Source organism: Medicago truncatula, chromosome 7 (genome assembly GCF_003473485.1).
Source record: "Medicago truncatula cultivar Jemalong A17 chromosome 7, MtrunA17r5.0-ANR, whole genome shotgun sequence".
Taxonomy (NCBI): Eukaryota; Viridiplantae; Streptophyta; class Magnoliopsida; order Fabales; family Fabaceae; genus Medicago; species Medicago truncatula.
Window position 1 is genome coordinate 6,783,539 of NC_053048.1, and position 19,085 is coordinate 6,802,623.

Consider the following 19,085-nt stretch of genomic DNA (forward strand, 5'->3'; position numbering starts at 1 on the left):
TGAGTGGGTGTATTGCAAAAAACAAGTTCCACATATTTTAAAGATAAGACCTGACTGAAGTTTATAATTAATGAGACGCCCCTCACCTTACAAGCCGATTTTATAAAGATTAGTTTGACCCAATATATAAGAACCTAATAGCATCTACAAAGAATATACAAAGGTGTAACTAAAATGTGATGGCTCAGGAGTAGGGCTCCGTAATTTTGTGTGAATTACTTCAAATAATTTAGAATGAATAGTAATGGAAAGTGGAGTATGTAATCGATGTGATTTACCAACACAGCAAGAATTACAAAAACCATAAAGTTCTTTACTAGCAATTGGTATATTACAGATGGAAATTACATTTTTGACAATTGACCATTAGCATGGCCTAGCTAGCATACCAAATGGATTTACTTGATACCAAAGTAGAATCATAGTTTGCATTTTATTACAAATGACAGAATTATTATTTGACGTAACGCCTAAAGTATAAGGAGATGAATGCAGTGAGAGCTTAGTCACATGGCAGGAAGATCCTTTGATAACATTGAGATGTGAGAAGTATACAAGCCATTGCACCTAGGGATCCACGAGCGCTTGCTTTGTTGCGTGTGATTTCACAAACACACTGCATTATTCTTAGCAAATTTAGACATTGACATCAAATTTTTGGTAAAAGAAGCAACATGAAGATAAAGAAGTTGATTTAAATAACACAGAAATATAAAAAAAATTAAATCGAGGCTTTAATTGCGGTCATGACTGCAATTTAAAACCATGTTGAGGTCTACTTCATTTGCTTTGCGGGTGGCGTCGCATGTAGTAGCTGTAAGCCTGATAAAGGATAGTCACCACAGCAACAACAAATCCGCAAGCAGACAAAAACATGGCGGTGAAGAGAAAGAAAAGTGTCGCGGTTGGAATCCATATGGGACTAGTTAGGATGATCAATGGCATAAAAATCGAGCTGATTAAGCCAGCAAGAACGAGAATCACTGTGAAACGGAAATACCATGAAGGCGGGAATGTAATCTGAGTTGAACCAAGGACAAGCTGTTGAACCTTTCGAAGAAACGATGTTGCAAGAGATATTGGGTTTACAAGATTGTTGAGTGGATTTACTAAGGAGTTTGTGATTGTGGTGAGTGGTGATGAAATGTTTGAGGAAATGGATTTGATAGTTTCTAACGGATTAGCATTTTTGATTGTGATGAGTGGTGATGAAATATGTGAGGAAATGGTGTTGAATGTTTCTAAAGGAGTAGTGTTTATAATTGTGCTGAGTGGTGATGAAATGTTTGAGGAAATAGATTTGATGGTTTCTAATGGAGTAGTGTTTGTGATTGTGGTTAGTGGTGATAAAATGTTAGAGGAAATGGATTTGATAGTTTCTAATGGATTAGTGTTTGTGATTGTGGTGAGTGGTTTTGAAATGTTTGAGGAAATGGTGTTGTTAGTCTCTAAAGGATTAGTGTTTGATATGATTTTGGAAGTGTTTGAGGAAATGATTTGAGAAACATCTTGCAACAAAGAGTCTTGTGAGGATGCAATATTGGTTATGACTGGAATGGTGGAATGAACTGCTGTGGTGAGATCTTTTGTTAAGTTCTTCAACATCTTTGTTATGATTGATAATGTGGAAGGAGAAGAAAGTGGTTAAGGTTAACTACAAGAATCTAAACATAGGATGCTAGCTAGATGTTGGAGTTGGTTGGAACTACCTAGTATACTTATATTTAAACCATTTATCAAGTAGCTAATCCATGTGTTTTTTATGTTTGAATGAATCTTTTTATAATGCCTATTTGTTTATCACAAAAGTTAAATTTGCCATTCTAATAAAAACAATTTTCTTCTTTTGTTTATAGGGAATCTCGTGCAAAGAATAATAAGAATTTGTTAAGGTGTATGGGATTTATTTAAGATGCCAACCTCTCACAAAAGTTTATGGCATATTCTATTGAGAAATGATATTTGTACAACCATTTTTTGACAATTTTGTGATAACTTTCTCTCTCATATTTATATTATACTCTTATTCTCTTTTTTTTTTTTTTTTCTCTCTTCATTGTTTTTAACCAATGAAAAAAGAGAAAAAAAGAAATTGTCACAAAAGTTGTATCAAATAGTTTTTCAAATATCACTACTCTATTCTATTAGGTGCTCGTTATTCAGAAAAAGGGGACGACTGAGATATGGGAAAGGAGGAGGATCAGTGTGGTGGTAGAATTTTAATATGATCATGGAAGGTGTAGGTGTGGGAGAGTTAGGGTGGTTGCCCGATAATATTAAGCGTGTGGGGAGGGATGGGTCCAATAATTTGTTTTGGCGGGACTCTTGGTTGGATTTATTTCTTTTAATGTTAGGTTCAAAAGGTTTTTTGAGTTAGATGAAAATAAATTGACAACTGTAGCTCAAATGCATTCTCTAGGGTGAGGAGAGAGTGAGGGGGCGTGATTCGCGAAAATGGCGTATGAGGTTGTTCGCTTAGGAGGAGGAGTAGACGGGGGAGTGTGTTGAGCTGCTACCATAAATTTTTTTTTTGCAGGTTGATGTGGAGGATCGTTGGATTTAGAAGTTACATGCTTTTTAGTGTTACACTGTGGGTAGTGTTTATAACAATTTAACTACAATTCCGCAATCATCTTCATACTAAGGACAATTTGGCAAGGCGAAGGATTATTACTACTAAGATTCAATTGTTTAGGTAACTGCAGTTCTCTTGAAGACAATGATCATTTATTCGTGAGATGTGATTTCTATGGTAACCATTGACCTTTAATATCAAGCTGAATAGGATTCTCATCGACATTTCACGACACTTTATTAGACCATCATTCTCAATTTTGTGGTTTAAGGGGCTTCTCGAAAACGTTCGATTGGTTTTTCATATTGGTTGGCTATTAGTTGTGTGGGTTATTTGGAAATAGTGAAATAGACATATTTTTTTAGAACAAGGAGAACCATTTTCAATCTTTAAATGAAAAAGTTAAGCTTCAGTGTCTTTTTAATGGTTGAAATCAAAATATGTTACGTTTAATTTGACTATCATTATTGGAGTTTTAACCCTATTTCTCGTCTTACAACAGTAACTTAGCTAATTTCTTCTTTTTTGTCTTTATATTTGTTTTGATACATCTTGTGTTGGAAGGACTTGTTTAATTTAGTAATATATTTCATTTTCACCATTAAAAAACAAAATAAAATGCAAGGTGGGCAAAGAAAGAGAGAGTTGTATTTGAGAAATCCAATTCCAATTTCAAACAATGTTGATTATTGAAAATTAATGAGTGTGTCAATTTAGTCGGATTTAGTTTGTCCCATTAAATCATATTGCAATTGGTTACGTTTGCATGGAAATTGATACCTATAATTATTGAATCTTCCACCTAACACCAATGTTTTATGTACCGAGTCAGTTGTTAACTTGGTAACGATATTGGATTAAACCACTAAATTATTGGTTGAACTGTTAATTAAATTGAATGATTGAATTAGATGACTTGATCATATTATTCACTCTCTATAACAAATTTGTCTTTGTATTGAACAAGGTGACTCGATCTCAAAAGAATTCAAAAAATTAATGACAATAAAAGAAAAATATCACCACATTTTTTTTAATAATTCACATAAAGTGTATCACCACATAAATTAATATAACTATATGAATTTCATACCTAATTTTTTTTTTTTAAACAAGGAAAAATGAGATATATTATTAACTCAAAGGTGAATCATTGCGCACAAGACGTGCTACGAGATAGAACACCACAAAACAGATACAAAGTCATCGGTGCCGAAAAAAGACAAGCACCGTCAAAAAACAAGAATAATTAGATGAAGTCGTTAAGCTACGACCCCCATACATAATAGAGGGTGTCACCACCAATCATAAGGCACAAACAAAAGATGATAAGTGAGCCTTTAACCACAAAAAGGATTGCAGCTCTACTTTGTCAAGAAAAATAAGAGGATCGGAAGTCTTGTTGTTGAAGACGCGATAATAATTCACATCATAGTTTTAGGATTCATTTTCGAATACGTGTCTGTAATCAAGTAAAATGCTAATAATTTTATATTTAAAATAGATATAAACTTTATATATAAGTCTAATATTGATACCCTAATTAAGAAAGTTTTTTTTTGCTTACTATACCCTAAGAAAAGTCAGATATAAATAAATATTATTATATTATGTAAGTACATTTTTTTATCTGTCTAGCTAATAAATTAAATTTGTAAATGTGCAATAGAAAACGTGGCATAACTAGCATTTTATTTATAGAAAATTGGCGCAAAATTTTGGGAGTTGTTGTCTCCAAATATTAATAAGTATTACTCGGGGTATACAATATCAATATGTTTCAACGTTCAAGAACTATCCACTGGCCTAGTGGTTGCTCTTGTACTTAGGCTAATCTTGAAATTATAGAATACATCACTCGTGTACTGCGTGGGTTATCGTTCGTCTTTTTATTAGTTACATGAGAGGAAGATAAAAATTCGGCTTTTTTAAATTAGGTTTAATTACCTTTTTGGTCATCTAACTATTTAATTGGTATCGGATTGGTCCTCTAATTAAAAATTGATTTATTTCGGTCCTCTAAGTTTTTTACCGTTACTACATTTAGTCATTTTTGTTAGTTTTATTCAAATAAAGTTAGATTTTGTGTTATATGGGTCCTCTAACTTTATTTATTAGTATCATTTTGGTCCTATATCTCGTTAAGATATTATGATTAAATAGTGACTGATATTATTGGTAATTGTTATGTTTCATTTGTATGTGTGAAATAGGAGGTCAGACACCCACATAGCACAAACCTTGACGTTTATTTGAATAAAACTAACAGAAATGACTAAATATAGTAACAGTGAGAAACTTAGAGGACCGAAATAAATCAATTTTTAGTTAGAGGACCAATCCGATACCAATTAAATAGTTACATGACCAAAAAGGTAATTAAGCCTTTAAGTTACATGAGAGATAAATAAATAAGGCTAAATTACCTTTTTGGTCCTCTAACTATTTAATTGGTATCAGATTGATCCTCTAACTAAAAATTGATTTATTTCGGACCTCTAAGTTTCTTACCGTTACTACATTTAGTCCTTTTTGTTAGTTTTATTCAAATAAAGTTAGATTTTGTGTTACGTGGGTCCTCTAACTTTATTTATTAGTATCATTTTGGTCCTATATTATGATTAAATAGTGACTGATATTATTGGTAATTGTTATGTTTCATTTGTATGTGTGAAATAGGAGGTCAGACACCCACATAGCACAAACCTTGACGTTTATTTGAATAAAACTAACAGAAAGGACTAAATGTAGTAACAGTGAGAAACTTAGAGGACCGAAATAAATCAATTTTTAGTTAGAGGACCAATCCGATACCAATTAAATAGTTATAGGACCAAAAAGGTAATTAAGCCTTTAAGTTACATGAGAGATAAATAAATAAGGCTAAATTACCTTTTTGGTCCTCTAACTATTTAATTGGTATCAGATTGGTCCTCTAACTAAAAATTGATTTATTTCGGTCCTCTAAGTTTTTCACCGTTACTACATTTAGTCCTTTCTGTTAGTTTTATTCAAATAAATGTTAGGGTTTGTGTTATGTGGGTCCTCTAACTTTATTTATTAGTATCATTTTGGTTCTATTCCTTGTTAAGGTATTATGATTAAACAGTGATTGATATTATTGATAACTGTTATGGTTCATATGTATGTGTGAAAGAGGAGGTCAGGTATCCACATAGCACAAACCCTAACGTTTATTTGAATAAAACTAACAGAAATGACTAAATGTAGTAACAGTGAGAAACTTAGAGGACCGAAATAAATCAATTTTTAGTTAGAGGACCAATCCGATACTAACTAAATAATTAGAGGATCAAAAATGTAATTAAGCCAATAAATAAAAAGGTCTTGTTAACGGGTGATTAGCTTTGGCAAAATAAAGCTACACTACATATTAATGGAGACTTCTAATGTATCAGATAACAACGCCAACGAAAGACAAGACAATGACTCGTGTACCATTATAAGAGATTTTGTATGATTAGCTTTGGCAAGAATACCCACACAAGAATGTGGTTAATGGAGATATTTCAATCCTCAATCAAAGAGCTTTTGAATTAATTTCAAGAGGTTACCATATTGATGAAACCTCAGAGTTTCCTTCGCCACTAATTGTACGACATGAAAGGTGTAAGAAAAATCCGAGAGTGATTCATATTAACAACACTTGAATCTTTGTATGTAAAATATTGAAAAAACTCATACTATCATAAAAATCAAACTGAAAATGTCCATCAGAGTTGCGCACCAAACCAAAATAATATGTTTGTCCCAGGTTCCTTAATGCACTACCATTAACATTTAGTGTCAAAGTATTGTTGTCAACATGTTTCCAACAAACTTGGAGTTACCAAATGCTCGTTGTGAGATATAGAGCTGGGAAAAGATCGAATCGATTGTAGAATCAGTCACAATCTTAGTTTCTTCAAAAACAAATTTATTCATTGTACACCACAAGTTCCACATAATCAAAGTAGCTATGTTTCCTTCTTCGACAACCATATTTTGCAAGGCATCTAAAATCTTCAAACTATCTGACTCAAGAATTCTTCGAGGAACTTTCAAGGAACCACATGTACGCAAAATAGACACAGTTCGCAGGCAAAGCAATAGGAAATGAATATTAGTTTCGATGTCACCAACACATAACGGAAGGTAGAAGAAATTGTTGGAACATGTATATTGCAATTCCAACAGAAATCTTAACACCTCGACGTTGCAGAACATATTTAGTTGGAAGATAGTTAATATTACCACACACCAGCCAAATAAAAAATTAAGCTGCTGATGTATGCACATATGACTAATATTGTACACTTAAATATTACAATGGCAAGACATAAATATTTTTACTGAAGAAGCTGAACTTGCCCACCTAAAGACATTGAGGAGAATCGAACTTGAGACATTGAGGAGCAACAGAAATCAATATTAAAGAGATTGCAGATTTTTTTCCAAAGGTTTATGCTTCAAAACATAAATTAGTTGATAATGATATGGGGATTACAGACCACTCACAAGGTTAAGCTTATGGGGATTTACACATTTTGTTTTAGATACGGTTATGATGTTTTTGTGGATTTGACTCTCTCGTAATGTATCTCTGAAGTAAGATCTCTTTGTTCCTCCTGTTTGCATGTAATGCTTATACCATTTGTGACGTCTTATTATCCCATTTCTTTGTTATTTTTCTAATCATGATTTTATCATATAGCTGCATGCTTTGCCCAATTCAGTGTTGGCTTTTGAGGGAAAGATAGCATCAGTAGGTGATTTGCAGCATGTACCCAAAGGAACTGAGGTATGTGTTTTTTTTTTATTTTTTTTATCTCGTCTAAGTAGAAGTTACCATTTGCAATAATAAGTTCACTTATAGAGCAAGAAATGTCATTCAAAGATTATTTATGCATACTCAGCAAAACTTGGATTCGAGACCTTTTTTTTTTTTTTTTTTTCTTCTTGATCTGTCTAAACTGAAGATGGAAAATCATTCCAATGCCAAGAATGTGGGTTAGTTAGGTACAAGGAATAGATAAAGCAAATTTCAACCGGAATAAAATCACTTTCAAAAGAAGCTTCTAATCCTTCTTCTAGTAACAATATCATTTAACATTTCTGACTATAACTTGTACCTGCTTCTACTCCTTTTTATGTCTTACCCTTTCTGTATATTCTTTGATCCATGTACAAATGAAATTGATTTACAGTTTATGTCGATGAAGTCAGATCCTTGAGTATATGCAGATTATCAAGAAGCTATATCCATATATAAAAGGATTGAGAAACTGCAAATCAATTGATGCAAACACGAGAGACGTTTTGAATTTAAGCTCGTCCTTGTAATTCTCTCTATTTACTACTGTTATTATTTCGTTATTAAATATATTGTTTGATACCTTCAAGCATTACAGAAATCTCGATCCAATAACCTAATCCCTTCGTTTTTCCACTCATAATCGTTGTACATCAGCTGCCTCCAACAACACCAGCAGCAATACCTTCGTTGTTGGCACCATCATTGTGATTGTCATCAGCACACACCAGTCACTCAAATTCACAAGTAAAATTTATCCTGCCTGGTGTATTCATATAAACGCTTTGTTCCTTGTATATGACCTGACCGGCTTCAATGACACAAAGGCTTGTCCCATCAAAACTGATCAAAATTTCAATTCTTAGATTAGGCAAGATCAACTTATATTCAACTAATATTCCAAGCTCTTTCTAGCGAACATTTTTGGAATGACCTCCCATGCTTGATGGGATGTTTTCACATTGCCTAAGGCAGTGCAATGATAATGCTAGGATCGACTAAATTGAAAATTGCATGCAAGAAAAGTTGATCTTGCCTAATTCTGTTGTGAATTCGGTCAATTCCAAACTTCACATCAATACAAACTATGATGTGTGGAGCAAGTATCAATGGGAACCAACAACCAAAGTAAACCACAAGCAACAACAATAATATATACCTAGTCTATAAACCAAGTGCATAGCAAAACCACAATCCAACTTAAGGAATAAACAAGATAAAGAAAGCAAATGAAAAGATAACAACACCAAGAAATTGTTGACCCAGTTCGATCCAACTTGACCTAATATGGGGAAGAGATTGATCTCTCCAATCAACTATCAATGAGTTCTTACAAAGAGATACAAATGGGTTACAAGAAATTAGCTTCAACAAGCTCACCAATGAACAAGTCACTCATGATTTTCATTCTCCCAAGGTGTTTAAAATTGTTTCCCAACTCTAGAATCTAACCCCCAAAAGAGAACCAACCCTTAGCCTTTGATTTCACTAAGGATCTTCTCTTTTGATTTCACAAGACTCACCCAAGTTGCTCACAAATGACTCTCCACTCATGTGTTTTCCAACCCCATGAATCTTCTCCAAAAGGCACCAACCCTTTTCACAAGAGCCCCCTCTTTTGGTTCTCCAAGATTCACATCTTGAAACTTTTAACCTCACCCAAAGACCCTCAACCTTTAATATCTAAAACCCTAAAAGTTCTCTCCTTTGGTTTCCATGAGATTCACCAAGCTTACCCAACAAATGGGTCAAAGAATGCTTATAATGTGTTCAGATCCGGACAAAATCGTGTCACAATTTCCCAAATCGTGACACGTTTGGTGCGTACGACCCAAGATACGACCAACATTATCCTGAAAACTTGCCCAACAAGCCGAAAATCGTGTCACGTTTCCCCAAAATCGTGTCACAATTGGGCACCCTGCAAAACAGCTCTCGACATTGCAAAATTGCGACACGCTTCACAAATCGTGTCACTATTCCAGGTTTTTTCCAAACCTTCATTTATGAGTCACATCTCAACAAATTCAATAGTTGAAATTTTGATCAGTTTTGATGGAACACGCCTTTGTGCCATTGATGAAGCTAGTTAGGTTTCATCTGAACATCAAAGGTGTTGCTGCTGCTGTTGTTGGAGGAAGTTAATGTCCTCGTGATTATGAGGGGAAACAAATGAAGGGAGTAAGCCACTGGATCAAAATTGCTGCAAAAACCTATGCGGCTGAGACCATATAACAGGAACAATATTTCAGGTTTGAACGAATTGTATTGCTAAACATAAGGTTACATATATTCTGCCTTCCAATACTATAATCATGGAGATATCTTACCTACTCTAGCTGCAAGTGAGTTGGCCGTGAGTGTGCACAATCAAGTATACAATGTTGATCTGCTTGCAAGTGTGCTAACATTAATATTGTGAGCTAGCTGCAGTGTGCTATGATATCATTGAAGTGTGCAGGTGCTAACTAAGTGTAAATATCTGTACATTAATTACAAATAATATTTGTTAGGATTATCCAATATATCAAGTAGAACCTCTACATACATGTTGTTACTTGGTATAACTCCAAATTGTTGCATCGAAGGCACATGGAAACAATGAAGTGTATAGTTCATTCATGCAATCGTTGATGTTTCAACTGTGAATTGAATTAATGAATCTAAAGACCTGGTATTTTGTTATTTTGTCCTCTGCAGTCATTAATGAAGCTGGAATATTGGAGAAGCATTAGAATACTGTAAATTGACCATACCATTCTATAAAAGTATGTCATATTGAAACTTCTTCTATCAATAATGATGCAATAATAAGTTTCCTTCATGTATTTGCTAATTTTTCTTTTTTCTTGATTGAATTAAAAAATGAAAATTCCTGAGTTTATCAAAAGGGATGTAAGGCATTTGGAATTAAAGAAGATTAACTTCATAATGAAAAGGTCAAGGTACCAAGTCAGGTGTTAAACGTCCCAAAACGTTTCAATTACATTAGTGCTATGCACAATATTTTGATATAATATCTAAATAGAGTAATGTTTTTAGAGGGAAAAAGAGCAAATAGAATGGAGAATTCTAGAAGAATGATACACAATGAAGTCTTCAAACAGAGACAATTTCCTATATTTGCCGCGCATTGTGCTACATATTGAGTGATCTAAAATTGTAGCCACAGTTTCCTTCAATAATTTACATGGAATCTTGAGACCTTTGGGTTTAACCAATCGAAAGTAGCTTTATGTTGTGAATTTTTACTACCTTCTTAGTCGCGTCTACAAAAAATCATTTGTTCTACTATGTTCTATTCAATACAAAAAGAGTGACGATTAAAGAATTGACACCAAAACTGCTTCTAAAATATACATTCTATAGCCTAAAATTTTCTAAAATTTTGTGTTCTTTAAACTCGGGTGATTAGAATTTTCTGAATTGTAAAATTATATAAAGCAGAACAAACCATATATTCAAAGGAAGAACCACATTTAACAATGTAAGAATAACTTCAGTCAGGAAAAGATTATAAAACGTCAAAATGGTTTTGGCATAAGGCCGCAACTAAACGTCTTCTGAGATTAGGGAAATGGGAAGCAGAAACTACCGAGCAAATGCCACCTATAAGATCAAAGAGGACAAACACTCTAAACATAATCTCATCATACCAAATGGTGATAACATTATTTGTTGATGTTGAACCAATAAGCTATTACAAGAAGTATGGCAAAATGCTATAGAGGAAGAAATTGAAGCAATAGAGAGAAATAATACATGGAATTTGGCTACTTGTCCTGCAAGCAAGAAACCAATAGTTGTCAAACAGGTCTATAAAGTGAAGCATCTTCCTGATGGATTTATTGCTAAGTAGAAAGCAAGATTAGTTGCAATAGGATTCTAGCAGAAACATGGTTTGGACATACATAGATCTTTGCTCCAGTTGCAAGAATAGAAATAGTACGATTAGTAGTTGTTATATCAAACTACTATCAATTGAAGTTTGTTCAACTTGATGTCAAGTCTGCATTTCTCGATTGCAAACTTGAGGAGGAAGTATATGTTGGAAAACCACAGGGCTTCATAGTCAAAGATGAAGAAGATAAGGTATTGAAGCCTAATAAAGATTTATATAGCTTAAAGCAAGCACCAAGAGCCTATAATTAGAATTGATGAGTTTCTCAAGGAAAATGGCTACTCATAATGCACAGTTGAGCATGGAATCTATGTCAAAGGTGCCAATCAGAACAATGTCAACATAGTTTGCTTATAAGTTAATGATTTGCTTATAATGCAAGTAACTAACCATGTGAGTTTGTTACATAGTATTTGGCCTATTCACATATCATACATAGGCAACAATTTTCTATATCTACACTTAATAGAAGAATCAATTTGTTTGACGTTAATCAAACTCAACGGCTATTTTACCTATTCACATATTTTAAAGATACCCAACCCTATAATTTTAGGGAGCGAATTGAGATCTAGTGCTGGTATGAATCTATGTTCAAACTCTCAATCATGCAAAAACAAAACTCTGCAAACATGATTCAATGAATACAAATGTGAAACCAAACACATACATGCTACAGCAATGTGCATATTTGTAGCGTTATTATTGAAGCTTATCCTAGTGGGGCACTTGAAGGGTAAGATGTTACATCAAGAATAGTGTATGAGGAAATTGTCAAGACAATAAAGACACAAATTTTGGTTTTATATAGCCACCAACTTATCATTTGGTTTTATTCGCCACCCATAAGTCCAATGAGTTTTTGTGAGAGGAAATAAAATGATTGTAATGAGTGTATATTAACGGTAAATCATTTGTGAAAATTTAAGTTTAAGTAGATAGTTAAATTTTATTTATTTTTAAAAGAACCTTAAATTGTTAGAACTTATTATTTATTTTCTTAAAGTTAGAGGGTTAAAAAGAAAACATCCATAATAAAGATAATTGATAATAACCAGAAAATATGTCGATTGATGTGATGGAAAGGTTTGTGGTGCATTGTAAATTTTTAAACAATAATTTACATAGGGTTCAAGACAGTTTTTTTTTTTTTTTTTTTTTGTAATTTCATGTCATAATATTTCTTTATTTAACATTTGCACAAATATTTATTGTAAAAGAACTAAATACTTGAAAGAAAGAAAATAGCTCTCTATATTAAAAACATTAATCAAATTTGATATTAAAGAGAAAAATGATTTACAATACATGTGCACATCATCATAGCTTAAAATTACAAGTCAGATGAAAATTCAGTTGGAGGAAAAAATCTACCTTATGTGTCACGTAAGTTCTTTAACAAAGATTACTTACGGTTGAACGGCGGTGAAAACATCACACCAATAATATAGTAAAAAATAAAAATTACAAGCCATAATACATATAAAATCGATAATTGATAAATGTATATAAAAATTATTTCATTTGTCAATTTGTGTGCAAATGAAGTCTTCTTTCTTCTGCTGATCTCACACCCTCCATCTTCAACATATCTAACAAGAAATCACTCCATGTGTCAATAGGTCCAGGCAAGCACCAATGCACACAATCATTATACAATGTCACATTCTCATTAGGCCAATGTCCATATTTACTAGGGTGCCCATCTGGCCTCAACATTGTTGCTTGTGTTGTATCATATAACCTAAATTTCAATCCCTTTTTTCTTGCTTCCTTTTCAGCAATTTTGAACTCTTCCAATTGAATCATATAAAACTCTAAATTAAATCCCTCTAATTGTGTTTCATTGCTTCTAAATGGCTTAGTTCTAACACAATTCCCACCTTGATTCCATAACCCATTTTCAAAATGTGAGGGTGAAAATGTCCTAAGAAATGTTATGCCCTTAAAATTCTGTAAATTATTTATGGCTTTAAATGCAGTCCTAAATGCTCTTCTATAACCATGGTACATGGTTAAATCAGGGACATTTTCTAAGAGACAATAATGACATCCAACAATTTTTTGTTTCTCATAGAATACCATTGATCTTGTAAACCAATGTCCTCCATTGAGAATAACATAGTTAAAATCTTCAATTTGAGTTATCCAATTTTCATCTGGCTCATCAATGTAAAGATCGAAGAGTCCAGTTGAACCTGGACCTTTTAAATCTGATTCTTTTGATCTTACCAAATGGGGTGTCCAAAAAGAGGCCATTGTGAAATTGTAGGTTGGGTAGTGCCACCTCATGAAATAATCATTTTGTGAGTGTGATACAACTACGGGCCATTCCACCTGAAAGTAATAAAGATTAATCAAAAAGATGAAATTTTGTGGTAATACTAATCATAATATATTTGTAGAAAAAATAAATAAATAACCAACCATATAAATATAATCTACCAAAAATATAAACAATGACATCTAAAGATAAAATGTGTAGATTCTCTTAAAAATAAGAGTAAATATGCAGATAATGAAAAGAAGAAAAGGTTAAGGAAATGCTTTAGTTGTTTGAAATGCTATTACTTGTCTTTTTCATTGTACAATAATAAGATAAGATATTAAAAAATAAATTAAAGGAAGATAATATAAAGTTATCAATCATGTAATTTATTTAATTTAGCTGAATTTATTTGTTAATTTTTATTCATTTAATAACAAACGACTAAATCTTGATGAATTTATGTATAAAGTTAGCTATATAAATTATGTTGGCTTTGTAGAAAAAGATATTAAAAATTTAAATTTGAAGTACTATTTGAAAAATTCATTAGAAAGTAATTTTTGATAAATAGAAATCTAATATATTCTCACGCAGCCTGCCACCCTTAATTAAAAAATTATAGTTTTTTTTTTCTTTTTCTGAATAATATTAAAATACTCAAAGTTTCAAATTAATATATTATTTTTCAATAAGTAAAGTAATTTATCAAATGAATAAAACATCACATGGAACATCAACTTGCTAGACAATCAAACAAGAAAGTGAGTACAAGCACAAGTTTTCACCACTCCAAAACAAATACACCACTTTCAAATTAGGATTGCTCTCTTTATTCCCAATCTAGGTACTGTAGCACCTTGAAACTCAAACTTGAGCCAAGCTTTTCAAATTATTTTATGATTAATTAACTGAATAACATAACCTTTTAAACAATTCCTTTTAGCCTACTTTATTATTTTAAGCCATGCTTTTCTGTTCCCAAGTGAAAAAGAAAAAAAAACCCTGCATGCATGTTACAAACTTGGAAAATCCAGCACATAGTATTGTTTACATGTGAATTTTTCCGCATAAGACACACAATATGATGACTAATCTCATTAATAATGCTGCCAATAATACATATCTAAATATCTAAATAAAATAATTGAGTGGTCCCCTCACGTAACATCTAGGATTCCTTTCAAACTAATTAACACTAATTATGTGGACTTTTGTTTTCATTTCCTTCCATGCAAAATAATATTGCATTAAGTACATGTACAAAGAAGAGATTAAATTTCTTATATTGTTGGTGTAGACAAATTTATACATGGATAAATCATAATCATTTGCATGTGTGACTTTAAAAATAGTTATACTTAAAGTCAAATATTTTTAATGATTTTATAGTTATGAATAGTTAATAGTAGTATAGAAATTTTTTATATTGGCTATGTATATAAATTAATTTATGCAAACAATGGTTAATTAGCATCCAGCTAGACATGCACAAAGCATATTGCTTATTGCTTATTTTTCTACTCTAAGGAATGTGACCTCTCAACCATTTCTATTAGTTTAGTTTAGCTATAATTTCAACGTTAATTGTTGAAGCCTCTATGCCAAATTTAGGTTCATTCTCATATGGAATTTCATACTACAACTATTAATAGCTGTATGATTTTATTTTCTTTGTTTATATGTATAGAATCAAACATATAGTATCAAACAAGAACTTAGCCATATGCAAATTAATAGGAATATTGTAAAAGACAATGATTTGATATAAAACTACAAAAAGATGGGCCATCTTGTGTTTTATTTCCCTGTATATAAAATATTAGCAAAATGTCTCAATTCTCAACTGTTCTACTTGTGGTTTAGTTAGTACTTTGTACAATTATAAACTTAAGTGCAAATTTAGGTGACGTTCATGTCTAGTAATTCAAAGAGGTGGCTAGTTAAATATTAAAATATTACTAACTACTACTACTACTACATCATATTTTAGTGAAGCATTTGAATTAGTGGTATTTTTTATCTTTTATTTTTTAGAGCTTTAATCCAACGGTGAATTTGTTGCATGGAATTACAAATTCTAATATGGTTCAAATTTTTAGGGTTTATAATATGGTTCAAATTCTATTTCACGTGGTGGATAAGGACGTGGAGGACAGGGTCAAATAAAATTAATGTGATGGGCACACTTAACAGGGAAAATTAAGATTCCTTTTACATGCATATGGACATGGTTGATGCTTTTATGCATGTTACTTTTCCATTTGATGATTTATTTACCTAATACGATTGGATCGAATTATGGGCTTAGGTGAACCAACCATGCCATTAGGAAGATGGCAAAATAGGTCTAATCCAAACAAGACCAAAGACAACGACTTTTGGAGCAAAGACAATATACAGCTGGTTAATTAGGACTTTTGTTTACATCTTAGTCCCCCATATTTTCACATGTATGATACAAATTAAAAAAAAGATATCTTATGTTTTATTTTTGACGGTGAGATATCTTATGTTTTTGGTACAAAGATAAAGATGTCTTTAATACTACTACTATATGAAACAAGTTGTTATAAGAAAAAGTAGAGTAAGATTAAACAATTAAACATGATGTCAATAAAATATTTAACTTATTGATCAAGTAATACGACACATATTTGTGTGTGTGAAAATAAGACTAAATTTCTGTCAAAAAAAGAAAATAAGACTAAACTATAGATTTAGAATAAAACAATACAGCTAGCTAATTGATCAAATATGTAAAAGTAGTAATTAATGATGGCTTTTTCCTAGTTTTGAAATCATGGTTTTTGACCAAATACATCAACAACACAAAATATTAATTATTGCTTATATGTTAGGGACAAAAGGGGTACAATTTTTCGCTTGGAACACTATGGCTTTTTTAGGATTCTCTGCATGTGATGTAACTTAAAAAATTAATCTCTTTGAAGATCTAGAGGGTATTTGAATATTATTATTCCACTAAAGTGATAAATATTTTGTACGCATAAATCAAAGATTAAATTATTGACCCTTTTTTTTAGGGGAATAATTGTTTATCACTTATTTGATAAATCTGAGCTATATACCTATAAAATTTATAAATTTTGCTTAAAAAATAATAGTAAAACAAACTTATAATAAATAAATAAATAAAATAATCACTTTCTTTTTACTTTTTTATTATTATATTTAACAAAATTTTAAAACAAAAATATAAAGTAAAAAATTAGAAACTTTTTTAGAAATTGTTAATAAAAACTCTAAAATAAAAACACAATTCTAAGAAAATTTATACAAACCCTTGTTTTTTTCTTTAACTATTTAATAAATATTGTTGGCTCTGAATTTAAGGTAAAGATAAAGACTTTGCATGTTAGTATCAAATTCTGAATTAAGGTAATCTAAAGGTGATGGAAACCACTCTATTTTTGAATATCTAAAGAAAGATAGATACAAAGAGTATACTTCTAGATGATTAAAAATTTAACAGAAAATTAATAACTAGTGTGATATTAACAAAAGCTATACTTTAAAATTTCAACAATTCACATCAATTATAATATTTAAACATTGAAAAGGTCAAAGGATGAAGTGTTACCCTTGATAGTAGGCAAATCATGGACTGCATCTGATTTCTACCAACTGAGTCTCCAACAAAAGCCATAGATTTTCCCCTCACAATTTCAAGAAATTGAAAAGGATTGAATATAGGAAGCTCACAACCATTAGGTTTCCACTTCCATTTCAAGTAATCAGAATCTGGTCTTCCATACTTCATACAATTTTGGTGTTCATGAATTGCCCAACATGTTTTATTTGTGTAATATGGTCCTTTTGGATTTGGAACCCACTCACCTGTGAAAATGTCACACTTTTTTATAGAAGTTGAAGGCAAACTTGCTGATTCATTTAAATCATCAAATGCAGTGGATGGTTGATTGGTTTTTTTAATGTTTTTCAAGGATGAAGGATTTCTAAATAAAGGGTAGGAAAGTGGTGTGACAGTGAAGACAAGTATTGCAAAAATTGCTAGTAATGTTACTTTTGGAATCATTTGTTTTGGTGTGTTTTTACCAAAGAGAAGTTCCATAGCTTGGAACTTCATTTAGAGAGAAAGAGTGACAAGAATATAAAAGGGTAAGGGATGAAGACTTGTGGAAGTTTTAGTTTTATATATATTGTGTTAGCAAAATAAATTATATAATGATATAATTCTCTTGATTTGGTCTAGATTATGGTTGAGCATTGATTTTTCTATCTATTATTAATATAATGTATCCCTAAGATTTTACCACCTGCATGGTATATAATTTGAGATTTTTTTATCTCTTTATCTCGTGACAACCCCACCATGTTTGATAAGTTGCTATATAATATATTGGAATTTTTCTGTTCTTTCTATTTGACATATTAATGTGATGGATTAATGCACAGATAAATAATTTGTTAGACACAACTTCAGATAAAAAATATATTAGTTCACACACAAATTAAAATTAAAATTAAAAGAAATAATTTATTCATACCACTTAATATGTTTTCTTTTAATTTCTATTATTTATGTGTATGTGTCAAAATAAATTTTATTTAGGGTTGTGTTTAAACAAGAGTTTCTCTATTCCACAAGTCCAATTGTAATGTGTGGCATAACATAATAATTGACTAGTTTATGTTGTAGGTTTATAGCCCAAAAGATCAAACCATTGAATTCAAATTATCAAACTCATTATAACCTATGTGTGTGATGAATCCTCATTATGTAATGTTTTTTAGTATGTTATCGCATCTCTTTCTTATCATTTGAGGACTTTTTAAATGTTTTAGAGTGAATTACTCGTGGTTTAAAAAATATTTTGTTTTGAGTTATTGTAATTCTCTTTCTTCCCTAACCAAAAATTATAGGCGTTTTAAATCTTTTTTGGTATAAATCATGAAAGTAAGTCAACCAAGATATCTCTTGAAAGTTATGGAAGCCAGAAGATCAATACAATGAAACATATGAAGACCAAATAACTTGGGGGAACTTTGTCCCTAAGTCCCAAGCTCATATCAAGGATGAAATAAACAAGAAGAATGAAGAAAACAATGGAAAAAGCCTCTGATCCATGCACCCCACACACAGACCCAGTGCGCCCCACACATGTTGAAGCTTACAGAGCATAATTTGCTCTCTGCTCCCCGCCACGCTGCTAAGGAAAAAAATGTTGTTGTTTTTATGCCATGTGCCCGGTGCATAGTGCACCCATTTATGCTTTTGCATGCCTTGTGCAAAAATTTGTTCTTTCAAATCGTTGTAAGAACCAATTATCAATTTTCATATCACAGCTCCCAACGACACAAATCGAAGAATCAATTTGTTTGACGTTAATCAAACTCAACGACTATTTTACCTATTCACATACTTTAAAGATACCAAACCCTATTATTTAAGGGAGCGAATTGAGATTAGGTGCTCGTATGAATCTGCGTTCAAACTCAGAAACATGCGAAAACAAAACTCTACAAATCGGAGCGTATGCTTTTT

The 19,085-nt window shown here is 31.6% G+C and overlaps 1 protein-coding gene across 1 annotated transcript; it reads right to left on the reverse strand.

Annotated features, from left to right (window-relative positions):
* Window positions 1-12,571: 12,571 nt before the first annotated feature.
* LOC25497679 (protein trichome birefringence-like 19) lies at window positions 12,572-17,800 on the reverse strand. The gene is made up of 2 exons (XM_013592303.3): window positions 17,160-17,800; window positions 12,572-13,626 (listed from the first exon to the last, which is right to left on the reverse strand). The coding sequence occupies exons 1-2, from the start codon at window positions 17,664-17,666 to the stop codon at window positions 12,817-12,819; spliced, it is 1,317 nt and encodes a 438-aa protein (XP_013447757.2). The 5' UTR covers window positions 17,667-17,800; the 3' UTR covers window positions 12,572-12,816.
* Between the last annotated feature and the right edge of the window lie 1,285 nt (window positions 17,801-19,085).